The following is a 24293-nucleotide window of genomic DNA, read 5'->3' as shown; positions in this document are numbered from 1 at the left end:
AGCAAACTGTAGACACATACACGCATATATAAATATATATGCCGGAGGATTTCTTTTCCAGACGGCACAAGGTATACTCTTATATGCCCCTGTGCACTTCCTTGGCAGCTCTCCTCCTGCTTTAGCTTTATCTCTCCTCCCTCTTTATTTACCCTCTTCTGTTTGGTGAAAACAGCAATAATTTCTCTGGGGATTCCTGTGAGCCCTCTGCTCTAATGCCCAAAACAACTGGAACAACAGACATTAATAATTTGCCCAGGGACTGAGTAATGATACTGTACACACACACACACACACACACACACACACACACACACACTCACACACACAAACACATAAACACCACTAAGATGAATTGAGGGCCTACTGGGTCTCTCATTAGTAAGCAGAGGTTCCTCGGGTCCGACTGTACAGCTCGATGTTTGTGGAGAGAAAAGACCGCTAGTGAAGGGTGGAAGAGGGAGAAAAAAATCAAAGATAGTGTGTTTGTGTGACTGAAGATTCGGCTGTTCCTGTTTAACAAAGCCACTCTCTGTTGTTCCAGTTTTACTGTGTCATTAAGTTTTATGTTTTATTGACCCAAAGACATTTTTCATCATTAAGATTCCAGTCATATCATCGATAAACAAATGAGTCTGTGATGTGCTCATTTAGGTCCCAACACGTCGGAAACAATTGGACAATGAAACAATGAGCTACGAAGCGTAACGCACTCGGTGTTCTGTTGATATGAATAAACAATATGCCGGTCGATTGATATGTGGCCGAGAGGATCAATACGGTCGACACATGCAAGGTCTGAGCTCCGTTTTCTCCCGGGGATCAAGGCATCACATTGTCAGGACGTCGATGATCACAAACACAAACAGCCAATTGATTCAGATCGATCTGTCACATCACACACACACACACACACACACACACACACACACACGGCCATAAAGGCTGCTGGAAGGAGAGGACAACTATTTACATTAAGTTAGTTATTGTATAACATAATCACCTACAGCTGGTTATATGGACGCATTTAAGGTTTCTTTTAATTTTAATTTTGTTTGCCCAAATGATTATTATTTTAGTAGGTGTTTTTAGATGTAACCCGTGTAAAATAAAGGGTTATTAACTTTTGTCAATCCACCAGAGTGCCTGCATTTTTTTTTCTTTTGATTATTATTTTTGCTTAAGTTAATTATCATTTCATCAATAAAAATGTATTTTTTTTAAAAAGGTAAAAAGTAGTGCCCACCACTAGTTCCCAGATGACCTCCTGAATTGCATGTAGTGTCTGAACAACATATTCAAGTAACAACGACTAACGTCAACATAGAAAAACCTTGAGTGGCTGAAATGAATAAATCAAAGAGTAAAATATTTCTACAAATACCGGATAAATTGCTGCCACTGCCTTTGGTATTCTGTTGACTTTTTGTATAGGTCCACCAGTGCTTCAAGTTGTCAAATTGGTATATCATGACATCTACTATTATTATCACAAAGTTTGGTCCAGATATTTATACAACGTATCCTACTGGAGTTCAGAGCAAGCAGCAACCTCCAGGCCTGAAAAAAGTGAAGCCAATGGCCTGAAATCTGGTGATTTTTGTCCAATGGCCAGCAGGGGGCGACTTCACTAGTTGTAAAAAGAAGTCTGTTTGTAGGAAAATGACTCTACTTTTATTTTTGATTTATTTCCTCAGTAAACAGTTTAAATTTATAGTCTCAATCCCTGGTTTCAAGTCTTCTTATACACGGTGATGTTCATGTTGTAAAATATGGTCTCATTTACAGCGGGGCTACCTTATGATTGACAGGTCACTACCAAATTGTGTTTTTTGTCTTTGAACGACCCTTCTGCAGCTTGTTTTTCAAGCCCTTTGATAACCAAGTTAGGTAGCTTGCACTAGCTGAAGCTGATAGTGTAGGTCATTCCAGCTGCTAATTTTGAATCATAGACTGTTTAAAAATAGTAACTTTTGGGTGGATTGGTATGGAATTTGTTTTAGGTATTGATATTCTCCATAGAAACAATTGCAGTGACTGTGGTGATCTTTTAACCATATTTAGAAATCTATTTTTTTAATGGCTGTTGACTGATGAATCAATTAATTGTTCCAATAGTTTAGACAAGTATAGCTTCCAAAACACGGATTAGCATCATAAAATCACAGATGTGTGTTCTAGAGGTTTGCTGTAGTTTTGTTCATTAATACTAAAGGGAATAAAAAACTTCAGTGTCCATGAATCCCATCTTAATAATTAGCTCTTGTGCATCTGAGCATTGTGTGAAACGCAGCATGATGATCTCTTTATGCAGCACCTGATACTTAAAAAGATAACTAACGCGACAGAAAAAAAACATTAATAAACAGAAGGAAAGAGGTAAAAAATAATTAATTCTTTAATAAAAAATACATTTGTAAATTCGGCAGCATGAACTTCTGTTGAACATTTCCATCAACCCAGGAGGAGAGAAACAATGAAAACCAACTGTACAGTAGGCATTTAAAATAAAACACATTCTGGGAAGCAAATACATACAAATGAGGAAGAAATGGCAAGTTGGATTGAAGGAAAAAACAGCAAAAAACAACGACTGATCTGACAAAACAAAGACTAAACAGAACTGAACAGAGTTTTCTAACATCAGTCTCAACACAACAACAGGAGCATGTTGCTTTGGGTTGATCATAACACCACGAGGTTCACTTCAGTCCTTCAGTACAACTACAGCAGCTTGGTATAAAGACAAACAACACATGGACAGACTGAGGAGGCAGCCCTCGCATCATGTTGCCCTCACGCACTGGTTAACAATCTGCTTCACCACAACACATCAGAGGGGGAACTTGGCCAAACTGACTCAGGATCAGTGTTCAGGACAACTTTGTCAACAAACACTTATTAATTAACTGTATTTCCTGTGCTTTCAATTACTAGGACACATCATGACAGAGATGAAAGTTGTTGGTACACAACTGGATGGCACTGATGGACACACTGGGAGCTCACAGGTACGACAGCAGGGGGAAAGTTTTACTGGAGGTTTTTTTTAAAATCCAAAATCAGTCCATAAGAAATATATTTGAAACACGCTTTTTTTTTTTCTTCAAAGGCTTGATTTTGCCCAGGCTTGTTGTGGTTCTATATTAGCATCTTCAGAGGGCATTTGAAGTTTCTGACCAAACAGACTGTGCTCAGACCTGTCACATACTGGGGTCTACATGGACATACGGAGGAGCTGTTTGGAGCAAAGCAGTCTTCATGTGGACATTTTCACTGTGATTGAAATAGTTGGGCACCAGTTGGCAAGTTGGCCTTTTTTCTATAGCACCAAATCATCGTGTTAACTAAACACAGCCTTAGGTTGCAGAAAAGTGACTGTTAGGAGTCAAAGCATGTGGAAGGCCTTTTATTTCCCTTAATTTTAGTAGATTCCTCACATGCTTAGTGCATCCAGAACATACAGAAGCCTCGGGAGGCAAGTGATGATCCATTTTCTGATCTACATTTTCTGTTTTCACTACTTTTTTGTTGTTGTTAGGATCATTTTTTCAAAACGTTTGTTGTTGCTTCAGCCACAGGAGGCTGTAGTGCACCTCTATCCCATGCTCTGTACAGGACTTCCCAGTAAGCTTTCATTTCTGAAGGTCTTGGGTCACATTGAGTATAAAAACAAACACTTCAAAAGTTCACCAGCCAAAATGTCTTTTCACCTGTTTGACAGATAAAAAAAATGGAGGAACTCAGAAAGATCATTTGAGCAAAACCCTTTTCTCCCTTGGTCTTTAGTCATAAACACAAGGGAGAAAATGGGCAGAGAATAGATCACCCTAATTATGTCTCTCTTGTCTTCAGGGCTTCTATAGAAATAAAACAGAGGACAGAAAGGCCCAAAAGTTTCTTTATGTTTATCGCCAGGGGCATTGCTGTGACAATAGCCAGTCAGAAAATGTATTTTCACGTCCAGCGGTGAGTTCACCCAGAGCTGACACGTCCTCCCAGTTTTAAATTATTGCCCCCAAAGCTGCTGACCAAAATATCACAGTTGTGGTTTTAAGAGATGATTATGGGACAGGATCTGTGCCTTGGGGTACATTTCACTACGCTGCTGTTATTAGCTGCCAACGTAGTCTGCAGAAAATACCCAGCTGGCTGGAGTTTTCAGCTGATGTGCAGGAGTTATGTTTGGGCAAAGTGCTTAGAGAGAAGGAATAAGGATATCGGAGCTGGAGGAAGTTTCCACTCACTGTGTGGCCCTTTTGTCCCCAAGCCACATGTGGCACCAGTCATAGATCAGTGTTTAACTCAAGGAGAGACACTTTTAAATAATTCAAAAAATGGTTTGCCCTATTGTGGACATAACAGTCTTCTCTTGTCTCTGAGCATTGTTTTTAAAATATATTAAAATAATACATCAATATTTGTTAACAAACACATACATGTCTCTTTATAAAGGGTATCTTGCTTTATACCCTTTTTGATATATATTAGACTGTTTTGTGGGTCTTTAAAAGAAGTAAATCTTGGACAAACTGCTTCCCTGATCTTCTATTTCCACTAAATTTCTAGATTCAGGTCGACAACGGGCTGCTTTCACCTTTGACTCTCAGCACCGAGACTGCAGCTCTGCACCAATAGTAATCACATAACTCTCAGACCAAAGTCCACTGATGACCCAAAGTTGTCTTCTCTTTTATTTACCCTTGTGCTAAACTCCTTTGTCCAAGTTCATAAAGCTTGGTATTTTGTGCTAGATTGGTGAAAATGTGCTTGATTTTTCTATAGTCCGATAACAGTCTTGTGATTGGAGGCGTGTCTGAAGCATGAATGTGAAGGGTCAGGAGCAGATTCACCTCCTCTGATGATGTTCTGCCGAGGATAAAGTTCCAATCAGAGCTCAGCAGCTTGAGATTTCTGTCACCGTCTGCAAATATAAAGAAGGTTCAGATTAGATTGAGGAAACTACGAGATGAAATCCTACATCCTCCTGAATTCACTTCAATATGTACATTGTCGTATAAGAGAGACTCCCACTTTTGAGGCTTTGGCTGTGAGAAAACAGCATTAAAAGATGGTTAGAGGTACTCCTCCATAGCCAGTATATTCTCTACTGGCACAATGTAGTGTGACGTATCCGTTTTAGAAACTGCATGTCTGTTAACTTCCTGGCAACTCTATTGTAACTTTAGCATTAACAGCATCTGTGTATTTCTCACATGTTTACCATGCTACAGTCATGGTACAGTGCTTTTTACCCGTATAATGGAATTAAACAACTTTTTAACTAGCTACCATGCTAACTAGCTATCATGCTAACTAGCTTCGTTAGCTAACGCTGTCTGCTTACAACCTCCTTGATCACTAATTTTTCACCATGAATCTTTTAAAAACTGCCACAACAAGAAATCATGTTCTTTGTCTCAATTATCAATCTGACAGTTGATCAAAGATGTCTGTTCCTGGCTGCCAAAGTTATGTTACGTTAATGTAGCTAGCGCACTAGCAAGCCCATAAATAGCCCATAATTCCCATAAAGTGAGGCTTATGGGAAACCATAATAACAGAACATAAAAATTAAGAAAAAGAAGAAAAAAAAAAATGTTTTCTTGCGGTGGCATTTCTAAAATGAGCCATGGTGAAAGTGACTATTATGTTACAAATATCATACAGCATGACTGGCTGGCATGCTAGCACATTAGGTAATGTTAGTTTCTTCACCTTTCACATTTAGCTGTGTAACAATCAGTTAATAGTATTTACCGTTTGTTTTGAACATCACCTTAACGTCTTAGATAACCATTATTGACTTTAGCTAGTCACTCAGTATAGCAACAACAGCCAGATTTCAAAGTTTTGCTAATATACAATAATATTTGCTAATATTACGTCGCTCTGGCTCAGCATCAGCTGGAAAGGAATGAAAGCTCAGGGAGGAGAAATAAAAACTGGTGAAAAGCTAAACACATCAGTAGTACATTGCATCGCTCCTGTGCTGTAACTTCTACCCGATTCCCCAAACTGGAGGCATGCAGACTGCAGTCAACTTTAACATTAAAATAGGGCCGTAGGTCAAAAAGGGTTTCCCAATTATTGCATTCTATTTTTTTTTTTACCTTTTTGGAATTGGGGTTATAGGTAATACTGTGACTTATGGAAAAAATACTGTAATCTATACAACCCTACCTAAACAAAACCAAACTAGCCCTTTAAAAACATTTTATAGACAAGATCAACAAATTGGAAAACTTTTTCAGTCTAGCAGCCAAATAGGATTCTCTGCCTCATTAACGAACACACCATCATTGCATCATACTGCTGCCTGTCTCCCTACTGTACAGGCCTGCTGTTAACTTTGCAATAATTCATATTTGGTGGAGGGAAAATCTCCAGCAGTGAAGCCCAGCTAGAAAGCACATTTTAATGATATGGTTTCCAAAAACAGATGTGACCTCAAGCCATCGTGGGGAGCAAGCTCATGAATGACAATTGAAACATGCTCAATGAGGAATACTGTCACAAGGACAGACACAAAGCCACAGATACAAGATTAAATACTCTTGTGCAATTTGAGGTCACAGTGCTGAGGTGTTAAATAAGTTGGGTGGATGGTCATCGCTGGCCAGTAATACGAGAGCTTATGCAAAGTTTTCAGTTGTATGTGAGAAGTCAAGGCCTAAAGCTAGAGAATACAGTACCTCTGTCTTGTTGAGGATCCATAGTTATCTAACATCTGAGTGCTGGCCACCTCCAGGTTCCAGTCACACATCTCCAGCAGCTTTAGACACTCCGACCTGCTCCTCAGACCCAAACAGAACAACTGCTCCACCTGCAGAGAGACATAAGACAGCAAAGCAGGGTCACACTCAGCTCAAAGGAAAGAACTGCAGGATAAATATTTTTTTACAGCCCCAGTAAGTGCACTGCAAAATTATTTCAGTTTTATTACATCTTCAGTGTCTCGTCCAAACACATTTCTGTAACTTCTAAACTTCGCTGCCACTATTAAGGAGCACTCAATTGTTCCCTTGTGCCCACTGCCATCCAAACACATCGTCCATCCTGCCACAGTGGCCACAAACATGAAGAGAGTGCTGAATACCGCTGTGCACACATCAGGGACTCTATATGGGGTTATTTTGTATTTATAGCTGGCTCATTGCTGCAGCAATGACCTGAATTTCCCTTAAGGTTCAACAAAGTTGCTCTTATCATATCCTGATATGGACCAATAAAGTAAAAATAACATTCAGCAACTTTGAATGACAACCTGTTGGCAGTTACATCCTGTGCAAAAAACAAAATTCACTGCAGTGCTGGAACATACCGTCCTCTTCACACTGTCTTTATTTTCTGATGGACTATAATTATGAAATGTTTGTGGCCCTTATTATATTGTATAACTTTTCAACAATTCAGTTTGCCTTTCTTCTGTGACAGCTTCTGTTTTTAGACTGATATTTCTTAATGTAATAGTTGTTTGATTTTTTTTTTTTACATTATAAGCCACTTAATAACTCACAACTACAAAATGTGAAGGATAACAGGTGTGAAACATTTCTATTCTAGTCACTCATGAGAAGATAGACATCAAACAAACTCGGTAGCTTTGTTGGCATTAGCTCCCTAGCTAAAGTAACAGTAAAGGTAATAAGAGTTTAAACTTAAAATAACATTACGTGCATTTGATTCAGTGTCCAGAAACCAGTGTTTTCAGTATAGCTACCTATAGCCACTCTTAGGGAGTGTATCTTTGTTCCCCAGTTAAAAATCTCCCCTCCTATTATCAAGTAAAAGTATAAATATTAACCAGGTAACCCTAACTCTCGACCCTAGTCTATGTCTTGCAGGTGAATGCAGAGCTGGTGAATATCTTTTTCAGGTTCGCATCATGTGTTATATAGATCTGATGAACATAGGAGGAGATGACAAGTAGTTACTGATTATGAATGATTATGATAACATGTGTGCAAAGACCAAAAAAAGATACAGAAGATTAGTCGGTAAAAGATTAAGAGCAAAGTAAATAAAGTTTTCATTTATTTAAGATTAAGATTTACTTTTATTAGTCCCACAAAGGGGAAATTTCCAATTACAGCAGCAAAGTGGCTCGCAAAATAACAATAAATAGTAGACAGTAGTATAAAGAAGAAATATAAGAGAGGTATTTGCAAATAAACATGTCAAAATATATAGAAAAAATATTAATAATTTAAAATTTAATCAAGTAGAAATATAAAAAGTATAAACAATTTAAACAAAAACATAAAAAATAGGAACATTATATTCAATGTAGACAGAGTCAGCAGTTGGATATGGACTACTGCACAGAGAATATTGCACATTAATTAAGTTTTAAATCAGTTAATTTATTAATCATGTTTTCTCGTTGTTACAAACTGATTGAAAGTTAAAGAAAATCTGAAGCTTTAGATTTATTTTTATACTTAATCTTTCAGGTGAGTGTATTACTCATTGATGTATTTTTGACTTGTCTCATCACCTTTGACTACCTTATTATGATTGCTTACTATAGAAAGACAGCATAAACAACAGCTGTAGGAAGCATATGGTTTTCAGTTATTGCCTGTGATGTATTAAGCGCTTTCACAGCGTGCTAATAAAATGTTCTCACCTTTAGATAATGAACAGCTTTCTGGACATTCCAGTTGTGGTTCTGCAGGGCGGCTTGGCACTCCTCTATGGTGACACCGTGAACTGCCTCCTGCACCTGAAGCACATCACATCAACAGTGTCAGTCTCTGCAACAACACCACTCATACATATTCTCCTGGCTCTGATTCATCAGCACCACCTTCAGTGTTTACTTCAGCAGCACCTGCACTCATGACTGGGTCCTTTCTTTAAGATGAAATCACCTGACCCTCCATGATCTGACGATTAACTCTCTTTTGTTTTGTGTTTTACATTTTTTTTGGCACTAATCAACTTTTTCAGGTAAAAGTAAAAAAAAAAAAAAGTTTAGATAAGAATCCAGGTGCAGATATTTAAGCATCGCTGCATTTGAAGAGGCTTTTTGAACAGCCCCCCAACTTTTCACAAACTGAAACATGTTCTACTAATTATATTATGCAAATTCATCTTATTCCAACAAGATAACACCCACTCTGTTCCTGCATGTGACGAGACTGTCTAGCAGCACAGTCATTTATTTGTTATAAATATTGATTGATACCTAAAACAATATCACCAAATTACTTCCTTCTACTTCTACCACTTTTGTTTACATGACAACGCTCTCAAACTCAACACAATTATAACTATGGGCCAGTTTAAACCTATGATAACCAATAACTCTGCCTTTCACTGTAACTGTTTTTAATGTTTTTGCATGTGTTTTGTCTGTGCTGTTTTGTGTTTTCTCTGTACTCTCAACATCATTGTAAATGAGGGGTTGCCCTCAATGATTCCTCGAGAAAATAAATAAAGGATAAATGAAAACAACAAAATATTTTATCAGATGTGCCTTTCATGTAGACAGCATCAGTGTTTTTTGGGGCTTAAAAACGCAAAAAAAATGAAACCACCCTCCAGAGTGGAAGTCTTAAAAACGCTCCACTGTTGCGTTTCTGTCTAAAGCGTTGAAAACGCAGAACTGTGCTCTGATCAGCTCACGCTGGCTCTCATCACGTTGATGTAACATCCATGTGCAGTCCAGGTAAACAACAACAAACATGTCGGACTATTTCCATCAGTCAGACATTCAAGTTGCCCTGCAGCTCTGACAACTATCCAGGAGTCATTTCAGCAGTTAAGCAGTTCACCTAGCTACCTGCTGCATACTACATCAAATTTCACAGACCTTTGCGTCACCGTATGCATGCAGATGTCCCCCTAAAAATGCTCGTCTAAACGCAGAATAAAAAGTGAGAACACAACGCCACTTTTGTGTTTTCCATCCAGATCGTCTCCATCTAAACAGGCCTTTGGACTACTACAGTAAATGTGTAGTGCATTGCTGCAGTCCTCTATCTCTCCTTACCACTTTTCCTTGAAATCTACAGGAAATGTCATTAGGTCAAGGAAAGAATTTAGGAAAGGAGGCACTGAAGCACCTTTCCTTTAGCATTTAGAGAAGTCAACCAGCTCTTGTCGTGGCTGCCACTTAGATACTTCTGGGTCGTTTCACTCAGTTAGGAAACTTCTTCAACAAAAAAATACTATTCGACCGCAGTTTGTATCCACTTGCATTGAACTGTTCTGCTGTACAGTTTAATATGACCCAACATTCCCACTGCAGCTCGTGTGCGGCCTCAGATCTCCGTATCCACTACAAAATGCCAAGTGCCTGATCGATGTGGAGCCTCTGGTGTTTCGCTGTGATTCTGACTCCAGTTCAATCACGTTCAATCGGTGTCAGAATCAATTGGCCAGCAAAAAGAAACTAATGAAACTCTGCGTCCTCGTCTTTTAAATTCAATTCACTGCAATAATTAATATGGCCTTTGTCTCCAAAGAGAATTGGCATATTTTAAATAAGTTATGAGAAGCTATAACATTGTGTTTTTTCATTGAGACTGAGACTGAAGAAAGTGTTTGTGTGCTATGTGGTTTTTGTACTGAATAGAACTTCCTGTTTAATTAGTCTGATTCATTGGCTTTCATTAGTTTAGCTCCAGTGTGAAAACATTATTGTGCTGCTGCACATCAGTCATAAATTGGTTCTGAAATTGTTTAAAGCTGAATAGGTAGGTAATCTTTTCAATTATGACAGATTTGAGCAGGTTAAAGCTGCTACTGTTTGTGCCAGAAATTGAAGAAACTGCTCATTCATTTGCTTGATGTTAACAGAGAGGAAAACATCTGCAAACACAGCTGTGTCCTGAGTGGACAGCCAATAAAAATGACCCTCTGTTGCCCCCTTGTGTTCATAGCAGGAGCAAATGTAGTATACTGTTCACCATAATGTTTATATGTAAAGTGTATCAGTTTAAACATGAAATATACTGTCTTTGTACAGTTTTTAATTGAATATGTCACAACAGATTAAAAAATGTTCTCATTCTTTACTTTTTAGACAACTTCAAAGCTTTTTTAGAGTCAAGGTTGTACCTTTATCTCAAAGAAAATGGAGCCATACTCTCATACTGATAATGGTAAACTCACAACTGATCGATTCTTAAACCGATATAGTTCAAAAACTTTACTTTTATCTAATTTACAAAAAAAGTAATCAAAGCTGCATTAAGGAGGAGGACATACGATCAGCTGTATATTACAAATATTACTAAACCATCCATCATGAGAGAGAAAGTGAGCAAACTTCGACTTTAATTACTGAAGCAATAAATAAACCTTTCAGTTCAAGGTATAAGTTGAAAAAAATGAAACAGCGTAATTCAAAGAAGAGGTTGCAAAAGGCAATCCAAATATCTCTGATCTTACCATTTTGACCCTGTCAGCTGAGTTCCCTCCTCCATCTGTCCGTGTGCAGGGAGCAGTGACCAGCGCCGCCGTCAGCCCGTCTGAACAGACGCGAGGGAGACTAACTGATGTCTTCATCCCTGACCGCGGCCCGCCCAGACTGCTGTTGTTGTTGGAGGAGAAATTAGCCTTCAGCTCGCCCGGCTGGACAAACCCCTGTCCCTGGGCGTGTCCCTGGAGAGTCTGGCTGCTGACCACCATGGGGCGGACTGTGGCCGTGTTAGCTTGCCGTACGTGCCTTTCCTCCACGCCGCTGGCAGGGAGGCTCTCCGCCTCCCTGAAGAAGCGGTCGTATCGGTCGAGGTACGGCGGCCTCTCTGGTAAAAGGTAATAGTGTGTGTTACTGACTTTGCGTCCGTCGCGGACGATGGGGAGGATACAGGGGCCCTTGCTTGTGGCGTCCTTCCCCTGCGCCTGGGCCTGGATCACTTTGGGTGCAGCATATTTAGGATCTGAGGCGAAGCTGTGCGTGGTAGGCATGAGTTTACCTGGAGAGGTGGAGAGGTAGGAGCCGTAGGTGTGTGTGGAGGGGCAGGAGGTAAGGGGAGCCTGCATGGTGGTGGGGCTGACAGAGTAGGCTCTCTGCTGGGGGGAGCCCACCACCAGGCCCATGGGGCTGGGAGTCCTGGAGCCCGGCTGAGACAAAGGGTCCCTGGGAGGGATCTGGGGCGGTCGCTCCCGGCCTGGGCCTGAAACATCCTCTATGGTGTCTGCTGGTGTCGGTGACAGGGAGAGATCCCTTGACCAGCGAGCAGACGTGTAGTCGCCCCTCTTTATGGGACGAGGCGGGATGGGGACACGTGGGGGGATCTGGGGTCTGTCCTCATTGGAGGAGAAGACACTCTGCTGGTCCTGGGTTTGTGGAGTCTGAGGGCATGAAGCTGAGCTCTGGGACGGTGAGCCGGACCGTGCAGCACTTCCAGTCGGTACGTTGAGCCTCCTCATACACTCTTGTTGGAGTTCTTGGAAGATCTCAGCAGACTGGGAGAAGGACGAGGACAGAGCCTGGCCCTGCTTGCTGGGGAGGAAGAGGTTGTCCTCCAGGCCTGATCTGTCTGAAGCCCTGGAGACAAGAGTCTCACCCTCCACCTTCTGAGAGAAGAGAGCCTCATCTGGGTTATGGAGGTCGCCCTGCTCCTCTTCGTGCTGCTGCTCCAAGCTGTTGATGGAGCTCACCTTTGGAACAAAGATTCACAACGTCAGAACATTCCACCGTGGACCAAAGAGAAAAATATGAAACGTGCGTGTCATTTCCTACCGTACCTCCATATCGTCTTCATCTTGAGCGACATCATCGTAGGCTGGGGGTGGGGGTAATGGTCGGGCGTCCCAGTCCACTACTGGTGTGGGGTGAAGGGGGCGGGGCAACGATCTCGACGGACTCTGAGGCGGCGTGCGGTCCAGGATGTTCTCTGCTTCCAGCGCTAGCTTTGCCAGTGAAGGAATCTGAATTTCAACCACAGGGGAGGGGGATGGTGTGGGCGGGGGGAACTCCTCCCCAAAGTCAATGAGGGAAACTTCACTGTTGGGGTTGTGGCCTGAGCCTGGCGTCCGGCCGCCCCCCTGTTTGGAAGCAGAGACCCACGCAGCAGGTTTGAGTTTTAAGCCTTTGACAGAACCCGTTTTCCGAAGTGATAATCTCTTTAGTCCTGCTGAAGACAGATCCTCATCATCGTTTACTGGATCATAGCACGGCTCTGGAGGCGCAAACACAAAAAAGTTTGTTACTTTACTGAAAAAACATTTAGAGAGTGATGATACCAAGGCTCTTTATAATCTCACACCACAAAATAGAAAACACACTCCACTTCAAAAACAGTTTCCAGGTTGGAAGTTAGTCCTATTGTGCACAGCAAGGACACTGCACACCTGTTAGAGGGGAAACGAGGGTGGAAAGATGGAGAACAACCATATTAATAAAAGGAAAATGAAGTAGATGACAGAATCACTGCAACTACAGGCAAAGGACAGACAAAAATAATATGGGATGTACCTTTGAGGAGTGGAGCTAGGAGGGAACAGAGAGGGCAGGAGCATTGGGTGAGGAGCTGCTGAGAGAAACCAGACTTACTCTTGATTAACACTGCTGGCTGAGGAGGACGGGGAGGAGGCTCCTCTGCATGAATACAAGCAAACACCGCCACGGCAAAGGAGAAACAGAGGAAAAAAAGACAGCAGCAAAGATAAAAAGATTAGGGGGGAAAACAGAAAGCAGATGTCAGATTGCCAGCAAGTGTTGAGAAAAATGAAAAGCTGTTTGTTATGGAAGAAATTCTGGTGATCAAATCATTTTTTTAAGTTTATGACCCAACTACAACCCTGACAATGTTCAAACTGGTAAACAGTTGCTTTATTTGTAAATATAGACGCATTCTGTATTTGATGCATTGTTTTTATTTACATTTTACAGTGTCTCAACTTTTTTTCGATCAAGATTGTACAGGTTAAAAAATGCCAGGATAATCCCCAGCAGTAGAACTGTGGTTATAGTATAGTTAGAGTGCATGAACAAATTTAGACTAAACATGAATGTTTGTAGTCTTATTTAGAATATGGGTTAGAGATGAACTACAATACCAAGAAATATAAATAATAATAATAATAATAATAATAATAAAACAGAAGTTCCACTTAAAAGAAACACTTCTTTCATTTAGATGAAAAAAATATCTTGCCAAAACTGTTTTTTCACCTTATTTATGATTGAAAAAAAGGTACCTTGAAAACCTTTTTCACCTGTTCTTAATTCATAAATGCAGGAGAGAAAACATTTTAATTCAGCAGATTTCTTTTCTTACTTGTCTTTCAGGATTTCCTATTTTTTTTTCCAAAGCAAGCCTTGCCATTGTATTGATTGACAGGCATGTTAATATGGGTATTAGCACAAGGCAGCAATTAATTACATTAGTTATTATTAGCTCTGAATGTTGTCTAAGTGTGTTTACATCAGTTACACTAATGATCACATGTGATCAAGCAGAATGTTAATATGAATAATGGGCTTTTACAGTTAGGCCTGCAGAGTGCAGCATCAGTGTCTGTTCCACCTTTGACCTGTAGCTCATGAGCTAAATGCTATACGAGTCTGGATCAGGGATTCCAACCGAAGAGTTTGAACCCAGACACAGTGGATATTGAACAGTCTTAGATGGTTTATCCTTTGTATTTGTCACTCATTCATCATCATTACGGTGTAGTCCATGTCTTTATTTAGAACTCTTTTACTCACTTCTAGCTCGTCCTGGTAGCTGTGTGGCCCGAGCAGCAATGACATCAACAGCAAGGACATCAGGAGGATCCATGGGATTACCCAGGTACAAGCTGGAGGGAAAAGAGGGACAGACTTAATGACTGAATATCAATAATGAAACAATCATTTGTCATTTGTACTACTGCCATCTATTGGTGAGAGTTTATTATTACAACTTATCAGACAGACTTTTACCACCAACTTCCAACATGGGACATAATTATCAGAGGTGGAAAAAATCAATACAGCATAGTATCGCAATAAGTGGTGCGTGGCAATGCCATATCGATTCATGGCCGCCAAGTATCGATATTTGGTGTTCTGTGTCGGGAAGTTGTCGAAATGACGCTGCAAAGTTAGGCTTTTTTTATGTTTTATTTAAAAAGAAATTCAGAGCAGTGAAGCTTAAAGTTGAGGAAAGTTTGATAAAATGCTGCAGTTGTTGTCGTCCATACATGTTTGATATCAGTTCAGTTCAGTTTGACTGAATACTTTGTTGGTCAGTCTGTGGGTTTGACTCTCATTGTGGAGAAATAAAAAGACTGAAGTGAGATGAATAGACTGAGAATTTTCTCTGATTTGACAAAACAATTATTGATTGATTATAATTTGTGGACCAAAAATGTAGTTAAATAGTTAAATCGCAATATATTGTATCGCAATACTCACCATATCGCAAAATGCTTAAAATCGCAATAATATCGTATCGTGACTCAAGTATCGGGATAGAATCATATCGTGGGGCCTCTGATGACTCTAATAATTATAGAAAATATTAAGTGACGAAGAGACTGTTAAAATCTATTTGAGTACTTTCTGGTACTAAATAAACATAATAATCAGAAGCTGGTCCTTACTCATCGATCCTGTCGGGGAAGCCCCAGCAGCGGTGAGGGTTGCTGTCTCCGTGTCCCGTGTGGATGAAGCTGTTCTTGAGCGGCCGGCTGATGTCGTGAGCTGACAAACCTGCTACTGACGTCACCACATTTCTGGGGAACGGTCCGACCTTGAGGGTCCGCTTGTTTTGACCTCGCCACCAGTAGTTCTCTGCCCTGAAAGACGTGGAAATACTGAGTCTGCTGAGCATTACCACAGCAAGTTATTTTACTGGACAATTTAATATTTATTTATGTGCTGCATTTAGAGGCATTGATGAGCTCAACAACTGGAAAAGACTTCTAGGGATGCATTTTCTTTTCTTCCTTTAACCCTCTGACCCTCTGAGGCATGTTTGCTTTAAAAATCACACTGTTTATCAAAACCAGAAATTGGAAAAAACTGATATTCCTTTAACCTTTTGATGCACAACAAGACTAAGTTTTTATATTTTATATCTTTGCAATAAATTAGTTTCATCATTCAGTATTCCAGGTTTTCCTCAATCAACTTGTTTTTGATCATCATACATCCTATTTTTTTATTTTCATTTCTTTATTTTTGAATAAAAACCCTTTTTGTATAACTATGCTTCTAATGTGTCAAAAATGACCCATATCGATTTTCAATGTAATTTCATGTATGGCTAAGTGTTTTATTATACATCATTGAAATAAATGTATTTTATCATTTATTAGTCCAAGTATTCAGTATAAGTACAGTACAAAGTATTATTATTATAGTATTAGTATAATTTAATTTTAAATAAAATTTGGATGAATGGGTCATTTTTGACCCATGTGTGTAAACTTGATGTAATAATACAAAAACTATTTTGAAAGGAAAAATGGATATAATGATCTGTTGTAATAAAAAAAAAGATATTTAAAATAATACTTGGACTATTCAATCCTAAAATAAATTGATTAAAAAAGATAGAACAAAGAAACACACAGCCAGCATGAAATAACATGAGAAATGAATGCATGTTATGCATCAAAGGGTTAATGAATATTGTTATGAATACTTCTGTCAGGAGAAAAAAACCCAAAGCTAAGCTAATAACAATTATATTACATCAAGATCATGTTATTCCAAGTCAGTTTTTTTTATGATTTATGGCATTATAACTGGGTTCTACTGTACAATAGCCAGAGAGTTAAACAGTATTTATCAGTAATAATGTTGCCAGATATGTTTTATTAGGTTGACATGACAGATTTGGAGAAATGTTTCTTGTTTAAAGTATAAGACACTTATTAACCACCCACCTCCCCTCTATGATGGTGATGACATCATTGACCTGGATCTGAAGTTTGTCAGGCTCATCAAAGTCCTGCAGAGCACACATGTCTGTTGGCATGGTCTGAAAAACACACACACACATATACAGAAAACACTCATGAGACACCAAAGTCAATTTGACCATCCTATAATATGGTGTTTTCTGTCATTTCAGGAAAAAATATGTGATAATATGTATCAACAGACTATAATTGGGCCATTTTTAACATTTTTAGGCATTTTGAATTTGCATTTTTGACAAAAACATATATATAGCTATATAGTATGACATTTTTAGTTTTCTGCTAATTTTGGACTTCCCGTGATATGGTGTTTTTCTGTGATTTCTCGCCATATTGTGCTCTGATATGTATCAACATTTTTAGGCCATTTTTACCACAGTAAACATTTATGAATGGAACATATGCCCTCAGCTGGAAGGACCATGACAACCAGCTGCAATGTTTCAGTTTCTTTGGTGCAGTGACTCCACTAGGGGGAGCCAAAAGTCCATTTATGATGATCGCTGAGGAAACAGTGTCCTCTCTGTCCTGGAGGTGTCCAGATAACATCAAGTGTCCTTAGTTTAGTGGCTTAAACTCCTTATTTAACATGCTGGATTGGCAGTGTAAAATGACAGCTCTCCTACCTCCAGCAGGAACTCACGCAGGGCGACAAAGGTGGGTCTGTCGTCTGGTTTCTGAGCCCAACACTGCAGCACCACGTGGTAGATATCCTGCGGACAGTCTTCAGGCTTAGGGAGGCGTTCACCTTCTTTATCAATCTTGTGCAGGATCTAGGGTGAGGGGTTTTATGAGAAAGGAAAGATGACAATGAAGAGAAAGATGACAATGAAGAGTATATCAGCACAAATGTGAACATATGTGACTAGTTTTCTGTCTTTAGCTGCAAGATGTTTTTATATACTTACTGTATTTGTCAATATTTGTCATTATGTCTGTTTACCTGGCTTCCATTTAGGCCCAGCCAAGGCTCCTGTCCATGTGTGAACATCTCCCAGAGAGTGACTCCAAACATCCACGTGTCTGTAGCATGGGAGAACGTTCTGGTCTTCAGACTCTCTGGGGCGCACCTGCAGCATGACAGACAACAAACTTTAACACAAACTGGACATGTCCAAAGATGATTCTCACTTTGAGCTGACAATGTATTTAGTTTTTCAACTTGGCTACAATGAAAGCATTTTTAAAAAAAGCTGCACTGTGTTTTGGAAACTGAAACTGTAGAAATAAAGAAAGTCTGCATGCCAGCTGCTTGGCCGACACAGGATTTGGCAGTGTCCCCAAAAAACTCCAGCAAGTATTGTCTTATAAGAATGATCAGCGTGGCAGGAATAAAGCTGTGACTGATTGATTTATTTTATTGCAGAAAGTTTCCACAGAGAAATCCAGATTCCCACCCTCACCACTCCCTGACATGCATCCAAGTCCAGCTTTGGTTTTTCTATTTAGTGCACCCACCATGCAAACGGGACTTTTCGATGCTCCTGCATGACGTAGTGCTCGTGGTTGTTGGGCAGCGCCCTCATCAGACCAAAGTCACCGATCTTTATTCTGTGAGCCGAGGCCAACAGGATGTTCCTGAAGAGAAAGGGACAAATATTTAACTTTTTTAAAAACGTTTTAAACGTAACATACACGTTTATTATTCAGTACTGTCTGACCTACTGTGTATCCTTTTCAACAATGCAGCACACAGACTAGCCAAAAAAAAACACTTATAAAAACTCCTTCATTCCCATTGCCATAACCATCTTAAGACTTAGACTAACATTATTGTCATTGCACAAAAACAGTGAATCTGGCAACTAAATATCGTTGCTTGGCTACCGCAGTACACAGAACACAGATATATATATCTATATATACTATACAACTCATAAAAATAAAAGTGTCCAAATATGTACATGAATTATTGCACCCCAAAAGTTAGCAGCAGAGTCTGAAATATTGCACAGATGATTAATTGCACTTTACAAGCAGGGTTATTTGGTATTAAGCAGTCTAATGGCTAGGGGGATAAATAAATAAAAGGTAATGATCCACAAACACACAGAGACACTTTGCTACATACTATAGTATGACTTTGACCATTTTTGACAAAAAAACGACATACAGTATATTGTCATTTTTATCCTGCGTGAATAAACTTCATTAGGCATTTTATTTAGGAAAACATGTATGTTTAATGTCCGAGTTCGCTTTTTGCACTGTATGTTGTGTGAGCCACGTCTAAGACAATTTTCTGTCATGACAGACAATAAAGTTTTCCAACTCTGATTCTGATTCTTTTAAAACAGGCATACTATAGTATGAATTTTTGTTTTCTCCAAATTTTGGACATCCTATAATATTGTGTTTTGCTGGTATTTCAGGAAAAAATATGATCTAATATGTATCAACAGACTATAATTAGGCCATTTTTAAACATTTTTCGCCTTTTAAAAATTTGACAACTTTTGACATAAAATATGACTTAAGTTTTCTCAGAATTTTGGACATCTTATAATATGGTGTTTTTCTGTCATTTCAAGATAAATAATGCTCTAATATGTATCAACGGACTATATTTAGGTGATTGTATGGCATTTAAAAATTTGACAATTTTTGACAAAAAACAACATACTATAGTATGACTTTTTGTTTTCTCCAAATTTTGGACATCCTATAATATGGTATTTTTTCTGTCATTTCAAGATAAATAATGCTCTTATATGTATCAACAGACTATAATTGGGCCATTTTAAACATTTTTAGGCATTTAAATATTTGACCTTTTTTTTTACAATAGCAACTTTTTTAGTTTTAGAAATTGGTGTGCAGCTGTTATCTTATAATCGTATAACTACAATTTGAAATATTGCATTTTGATTTTTACTCTGAATCAAAGTGTTGCTTCAGTGGCATACTACTGTCGCCATTAATACACTCACAAATATTATGTTTTTTGTTTTGCTTTTTTAAAATTAAGACATTTTGTTGAGAGGAGAAAGAATCATCAAACTAAACTTGACCTAAAACATGAAATTTAAATCCCATTATGGTTTTGGTGAATGGTCACAACCCTTCTAGAAGATGAACAAAACAGATAGATTTAATACTCCGTCATGAGCAATGTTCAGAACGTGCTCCAATTACATTAAATATAGTCCATGTGTCTGACAGTTACAGTACACTTAGCATGTGGTGAACAGTGTGAATAGTGTCTCAGGACCTACTGCAGGTTTCAATTAAAGGCATCACACAAACCTGAGATGTATTACAAATACATTTAACTGTCTGGTAGGTTATGACCCAACTTCAAATGTTCCTGCATTTAAAACCACAGCTTGAAAAATCCTCTTTGTGTTTGGCATACTGAAGCAGCCGTTTGTAGTCGTCACCATTTCATCAACAGCTTTAACTGTGAAAATGACTCAGTTTTACCAGCTATTAAGAGTTTTCTCAAGCATCTACAGTGTCAACAGTTAGGTGAAAGTGACTGATTTGGGCAAGACCAAGAACTTAGACCACCCAGTACAACCAGCCAACCAGTGACTCATTTTTACTTGTGAGCCAAGTCTCCCTGTAATGGCCTGTAAATTTCTGGGTGGAGGAGAAGGAGAAGCAATATAAATAATTCAACATACCAGTAAAACTCCCTAAAAGAAAACAGGTTTCATGAGGATGTAAGGAAAACACCCTATGTTAAAAACAAGTTATAAAAGAGGGTTTTTGACCTTTTTATAGCTGCTGAAACTTATTAATAGGGCCGGGACTTTAACGCGTTAATTAAGATTAATTAATTACACAAAAATTAATGTGTTAAAAAAATTGACGCATTTTAATCGCACTTATTTTTGCACCGCGGAACGTTTCTCACTGGATGAGTTTCAGGTGGGCCGATTATACTGGAGCACCAACTAGCGTTCATGAGTTCAGACAACAACAAACCACAGTGAACATGAAGGAAGAAGCTGATGAGACCTTTGGTTGGCCCCGTGGATGATGGGACATTTAGTTACTAAAAACCAACGGATGGAAGCGTTGATAAGAGCATGGTTGTGTTGCTATGCAACAAGGAATTCACATATCACCGCAGCACATCGAGCCTCAAGTATCACCTCAATGCTAAACATATAGCAGCTAGCGGCTAGTGTGGTAGCTAGCATGGATTGTTTTACTTAAAAAACCAAAGTATTCTAGTTTACAGAAGGTCTACCTACCTATAGGCTACCTGGATTTATGAAATGTACTATATTTCTAAATATGCTATTGCTACACTTAATGGCAAAAATTGCACTGGTCTGTTGGACTTGAACAAAAATAAACAATATTTTTGTTGCTTAAGCTTATGTATTCAGTCATTATTCAATGGTATACTAAAAATCCATGTGGAAAAAATTACTTCTCACTGTTCTCAGGTCAAATATTTATATGCGATTAAAATGCGATTAATTTCGATTAATTAATTACAAAGCCTCTAATTAATTAGATTCATTTTTTTAATTGAGTCCCGGCCCTACTTATTAAGTTTTTTAAATAGTGGTCTGTCCCCTACCTGGCTGCCAGGTCCCTGTGGATGAACCTTCTCTGCTCCAGATAGGCCATGCCACAAGCCACCTGCACCGCATACTGGCACAGAGTGTGGATCAACACCGGACCCTGTGGACGAACACAACGCAGACGCTCCAGCAGAGAACCGAGAGGAGCCAGCTCAGTCACCTTCAGAGCACAGAGAGAGAGAGAGAGTGGGTGAAAATAAGAACATGGGAGTAAAAAGCAACAAGGAATGGATTATGTAAACAAGAAAGAGATTGATTAGAAGATGAAAGGAGCGTGGTAGAAAAGGAAACAGAGTAATGTGTAATGTGACAGAGAAAGAGACTGGCAATTGGTAATCATAAAATGGTCCAAAAACTATTTGGCATTATGAATCAAAAATGTGCCAGAGGAAATAACTAGAAGGTAACAGCGTGATGAAAACAACAAGGCTGAAATGTCAGCCCTTATTTTAGTCAGTTTTCCTCCCTTCCTGTCTCCTTCTTTCCTCCATCACTCCTCCGGTCATGACAAAGACCATAAGACGCCTGACCTGATTTAAACAGACTGTGAGGTCATGAAGCAGGCTGAGAGTGGCTGAGCGGGGCGTGTGTGTGTGTGTGTGTCCTACATAGTGAGGACCGGAACATGTTTTTCACCAACAGAGTGAGGCTATTTTTGCAAAATTACTTCTTTAAAGTTTTTTTTTTAGATTTAAGACTTTGTTTTAGGGTAAAGGTTACAAAAAATGATAATTAACTGAAACTGTATTGTGTGGTTACAAACTAACTAAAACTAGCTAAAATTATAGTGAAAATGTCCTTCGTTTTCATCTTTGTCAACTTTTTTCACACATAATAATAAAGATGATAAGACAAAGGAAATTAAAGCAACATTTACTGTGACCTCTTTTAATCTCCCATCCAACAAATACCCCATTACAAAAAACTAAAACTAATAAAAACTAAACTAAATCTAGAAAATTCACTCTAAAAACTCATTAAAACTCACTGAATTTGAAAACAAAAATTCACAACAAAATTAAAACTAATGAAAAATCCAAAACTATTACAACCTTGGCAGGGAATTCACTGTTCCAATGAGGGTCCTCACTAAGATAGAAGTACAAGAATGTGTGTGTGTGTGTGTGTGTGTGTTAATGAGAGGCTGACTGATGTGTTTTTTTGTTTATCTGTGTGTGAATATTCCTCCCTGTGTGCGTGCGTTTCTGTGTCCACTACCATCTTCATTGGGTGTGTGAGCACCACACCGTAGAGGCGAATGAGGTTCTGGTGGTCCAGGGAGTGCATGGCGTTGACCTCACAGATGAAGTCCTCCAGAGCGTCGGGCTGGCTGAGCACATCCGTCTTCAGACACTTCACAGCTACATTCAGCTGGAAACATGGGCAAGATTGTGTTTAGAATGTGTTCTCACTAGTCAGCATTGTTCCCCACACTTTCACTGCTCCTTTTTTTAGTTGAAGTATTTCTAATAAAAATCATCATGAAGACAGTATGAGTACACAGATTCATGCACCTGCTTTGAATTATCCCTACATCAGCACAAAATGTAAACATGCATAATGAAAAAGTACTGTCCAGGCGTGACCATGCCCCAGTTCTTACTTTATCAAATATCCTCAACATAAAGGAGATATTTTTTAAACTTATGGAGCGACGTCTGCCAGCTGTGCTGCCATACACATGACATGCCACACTCCTCATATATCCTCCACCAAAACACACCTTCTATCCAATCTGGCGGCCTATTTAAAATGAGAATAATCGTCAAGCTCTCCCCTTCCACCACCCCAGCATCCACCTGTAGGCTCCGACGGGGGATTTTACTACATCACTCCTCAATACCTCATGTACAGGTGCATCTCAATGAATTAGAATATCATAGAAACGTTTATTTATGTCAGTAATTCAATTCAAAAAGTGGAAATAACACATTATATAGATCCATTACACACAGAATGAAACATTTCATGTCTTAATTTATTTAATTTCTTCTAATTATAATGATTATGGCTTACATTAAATGAAGACCAAAAATTCAGTGTCTCAAAAAATGTGCATATTACTAAAGACCAACTATAGTCTGGCTGCTCCATGTCCTAGTGGAAAGCCCTGTTAACTATGAAAAATGTTATGTGGTGTTCACATTTATCTCTCAAAGTGGACGAGATTAATGCATTTTTTTGAGTCAAGAGTAAATTGTTTGTATTTGGCAACTGTTGAGATTTGCTATTTACACTACATTTTAGATTTATGATTGATTTTTATTTTGTTGTACATATTTTATTATTTATACGGACTAAAAAATCTAATTTTCTATATATTTTTTGGTATTTTTTAATATTGTCAAGAATATCGTTATCGCAAAGATACCCCGAAATATTGTGATATTTTTTTAGGGCCATATCGCCCACCCCTACATTGAGATGCACCTGTAACTGCCTGAGGAGTGATGAGGTCGGAGCCTAGACGCTGAATCTAATATCTTGTGCTGTTGCAGTAAACATACACTGCAAAACGTGAGTTGTCTGACTGAAATTAAGAAAACTAAATAAGTTACTAAAAACCAGCGGATGGAAGCGTCGATAAGAGCATGGTTGTGTTGCTATGCAACAGGAATTCACATATCAGCGCAGCACATCCAGCCTCAAGTATCACCTCAACGCAAAACATATAGCAGCTAGCGGCTAGTGTGGTAGCTAGCGTGGATTGTTTTATTTAAAAAACCTAAGTATTATAGTTTACAGAAGGTCTACCTACCTATAGGCTACCTGCATTTATGAAATGTACTATATTTATAAATATGCTATTGCTACACTTAATGGCAAAAATTGCACTGGTCTGTTGGACTTGAACAAAAATAAACAATATTTTTGTTG

General features: G+C 38.9%; 1 protein-coding gene across 2 annotated transcripts in view; it reads right to left on the bottom strand.

Annotated features, from left to right (window-relative positions):
- Window positions 1-2385: 2385 nt before the first annotated feature.
- The window catches only part of tnk2b (tyrosine kinase, non-receptor, 2b), a 51550-nt gene continuing 29642 nt past the window's right edge, over window positions 2386-24293 (bottom strand). The window contains exons 5-18 of one of the 2 annotated variants that reach the window (XM_059344051.1): window positions 22635-22787; window positions 21413-21576; window positions 18334-18453; window positions 17819-17945; window positions 17502-17648; window positions 16840-16934; window positions 15550-15744; window positions 14672-14763; window positions 13514-13558; window positions 12706-13139; window positions 11404-12618; window positions 8633-8728; window positions 6696-6826; window positions 2386-4924 (exon numbers count right to left, since the gene is read on the bottom strand). In XM_059344051.1, the coding sequence (XP_059200034.1) occupies window positions 4918-4924; window positions 6696-6826; window positions 8633-8728; window positions 11404-12618; window positions 12706-13139; window positions 13514-13558; window positions 14672-14763; window positions 15550-15744; window positions 16840-16934; window positions 17502-17648; window positions 17819-17945; window positions 18334-18453; window positions 21413-21576; window positions 22635-22787 (3021 nt within the window). In that variant the 3' untranslated portion in view covers window positions 2386-4917. The remainder of the gene's footprint in view (window positions 4925-6695; window positions 6827-8632; window positions 8729-11403; window positions 12619-12705; window positions 13140-13513; window positions 13559-14671; window positions 14764-15549; window positions 15745-16839; window positions 16935-17501; window positions 17649-17818; window positions 17946-18333; window positions 18454-21412; window positions 21577-22634; window positions 22788-24293) is intronic. The other variant, XM_059344052.1, reaches the window with a different exon arrangement.

This window comes from Centropristis striata, chromosome 11 (genome assembly GCF_030273125.1).
Source record: "Centropristis striata isolate RG_2023a ecotype Rhode Island chromosome 11, C.striata_1.0, whole genome shotgun sequence".
NCBI classification, from domain to species: Eukaryota; Metazoa; Chordata; class Actinopteri; order Perciformes; family Serranidae; genus Centropristis; species Centropristis striata.
This window is presented reverse-complemented; position numbering and strand designations above follow the sequence as displayed.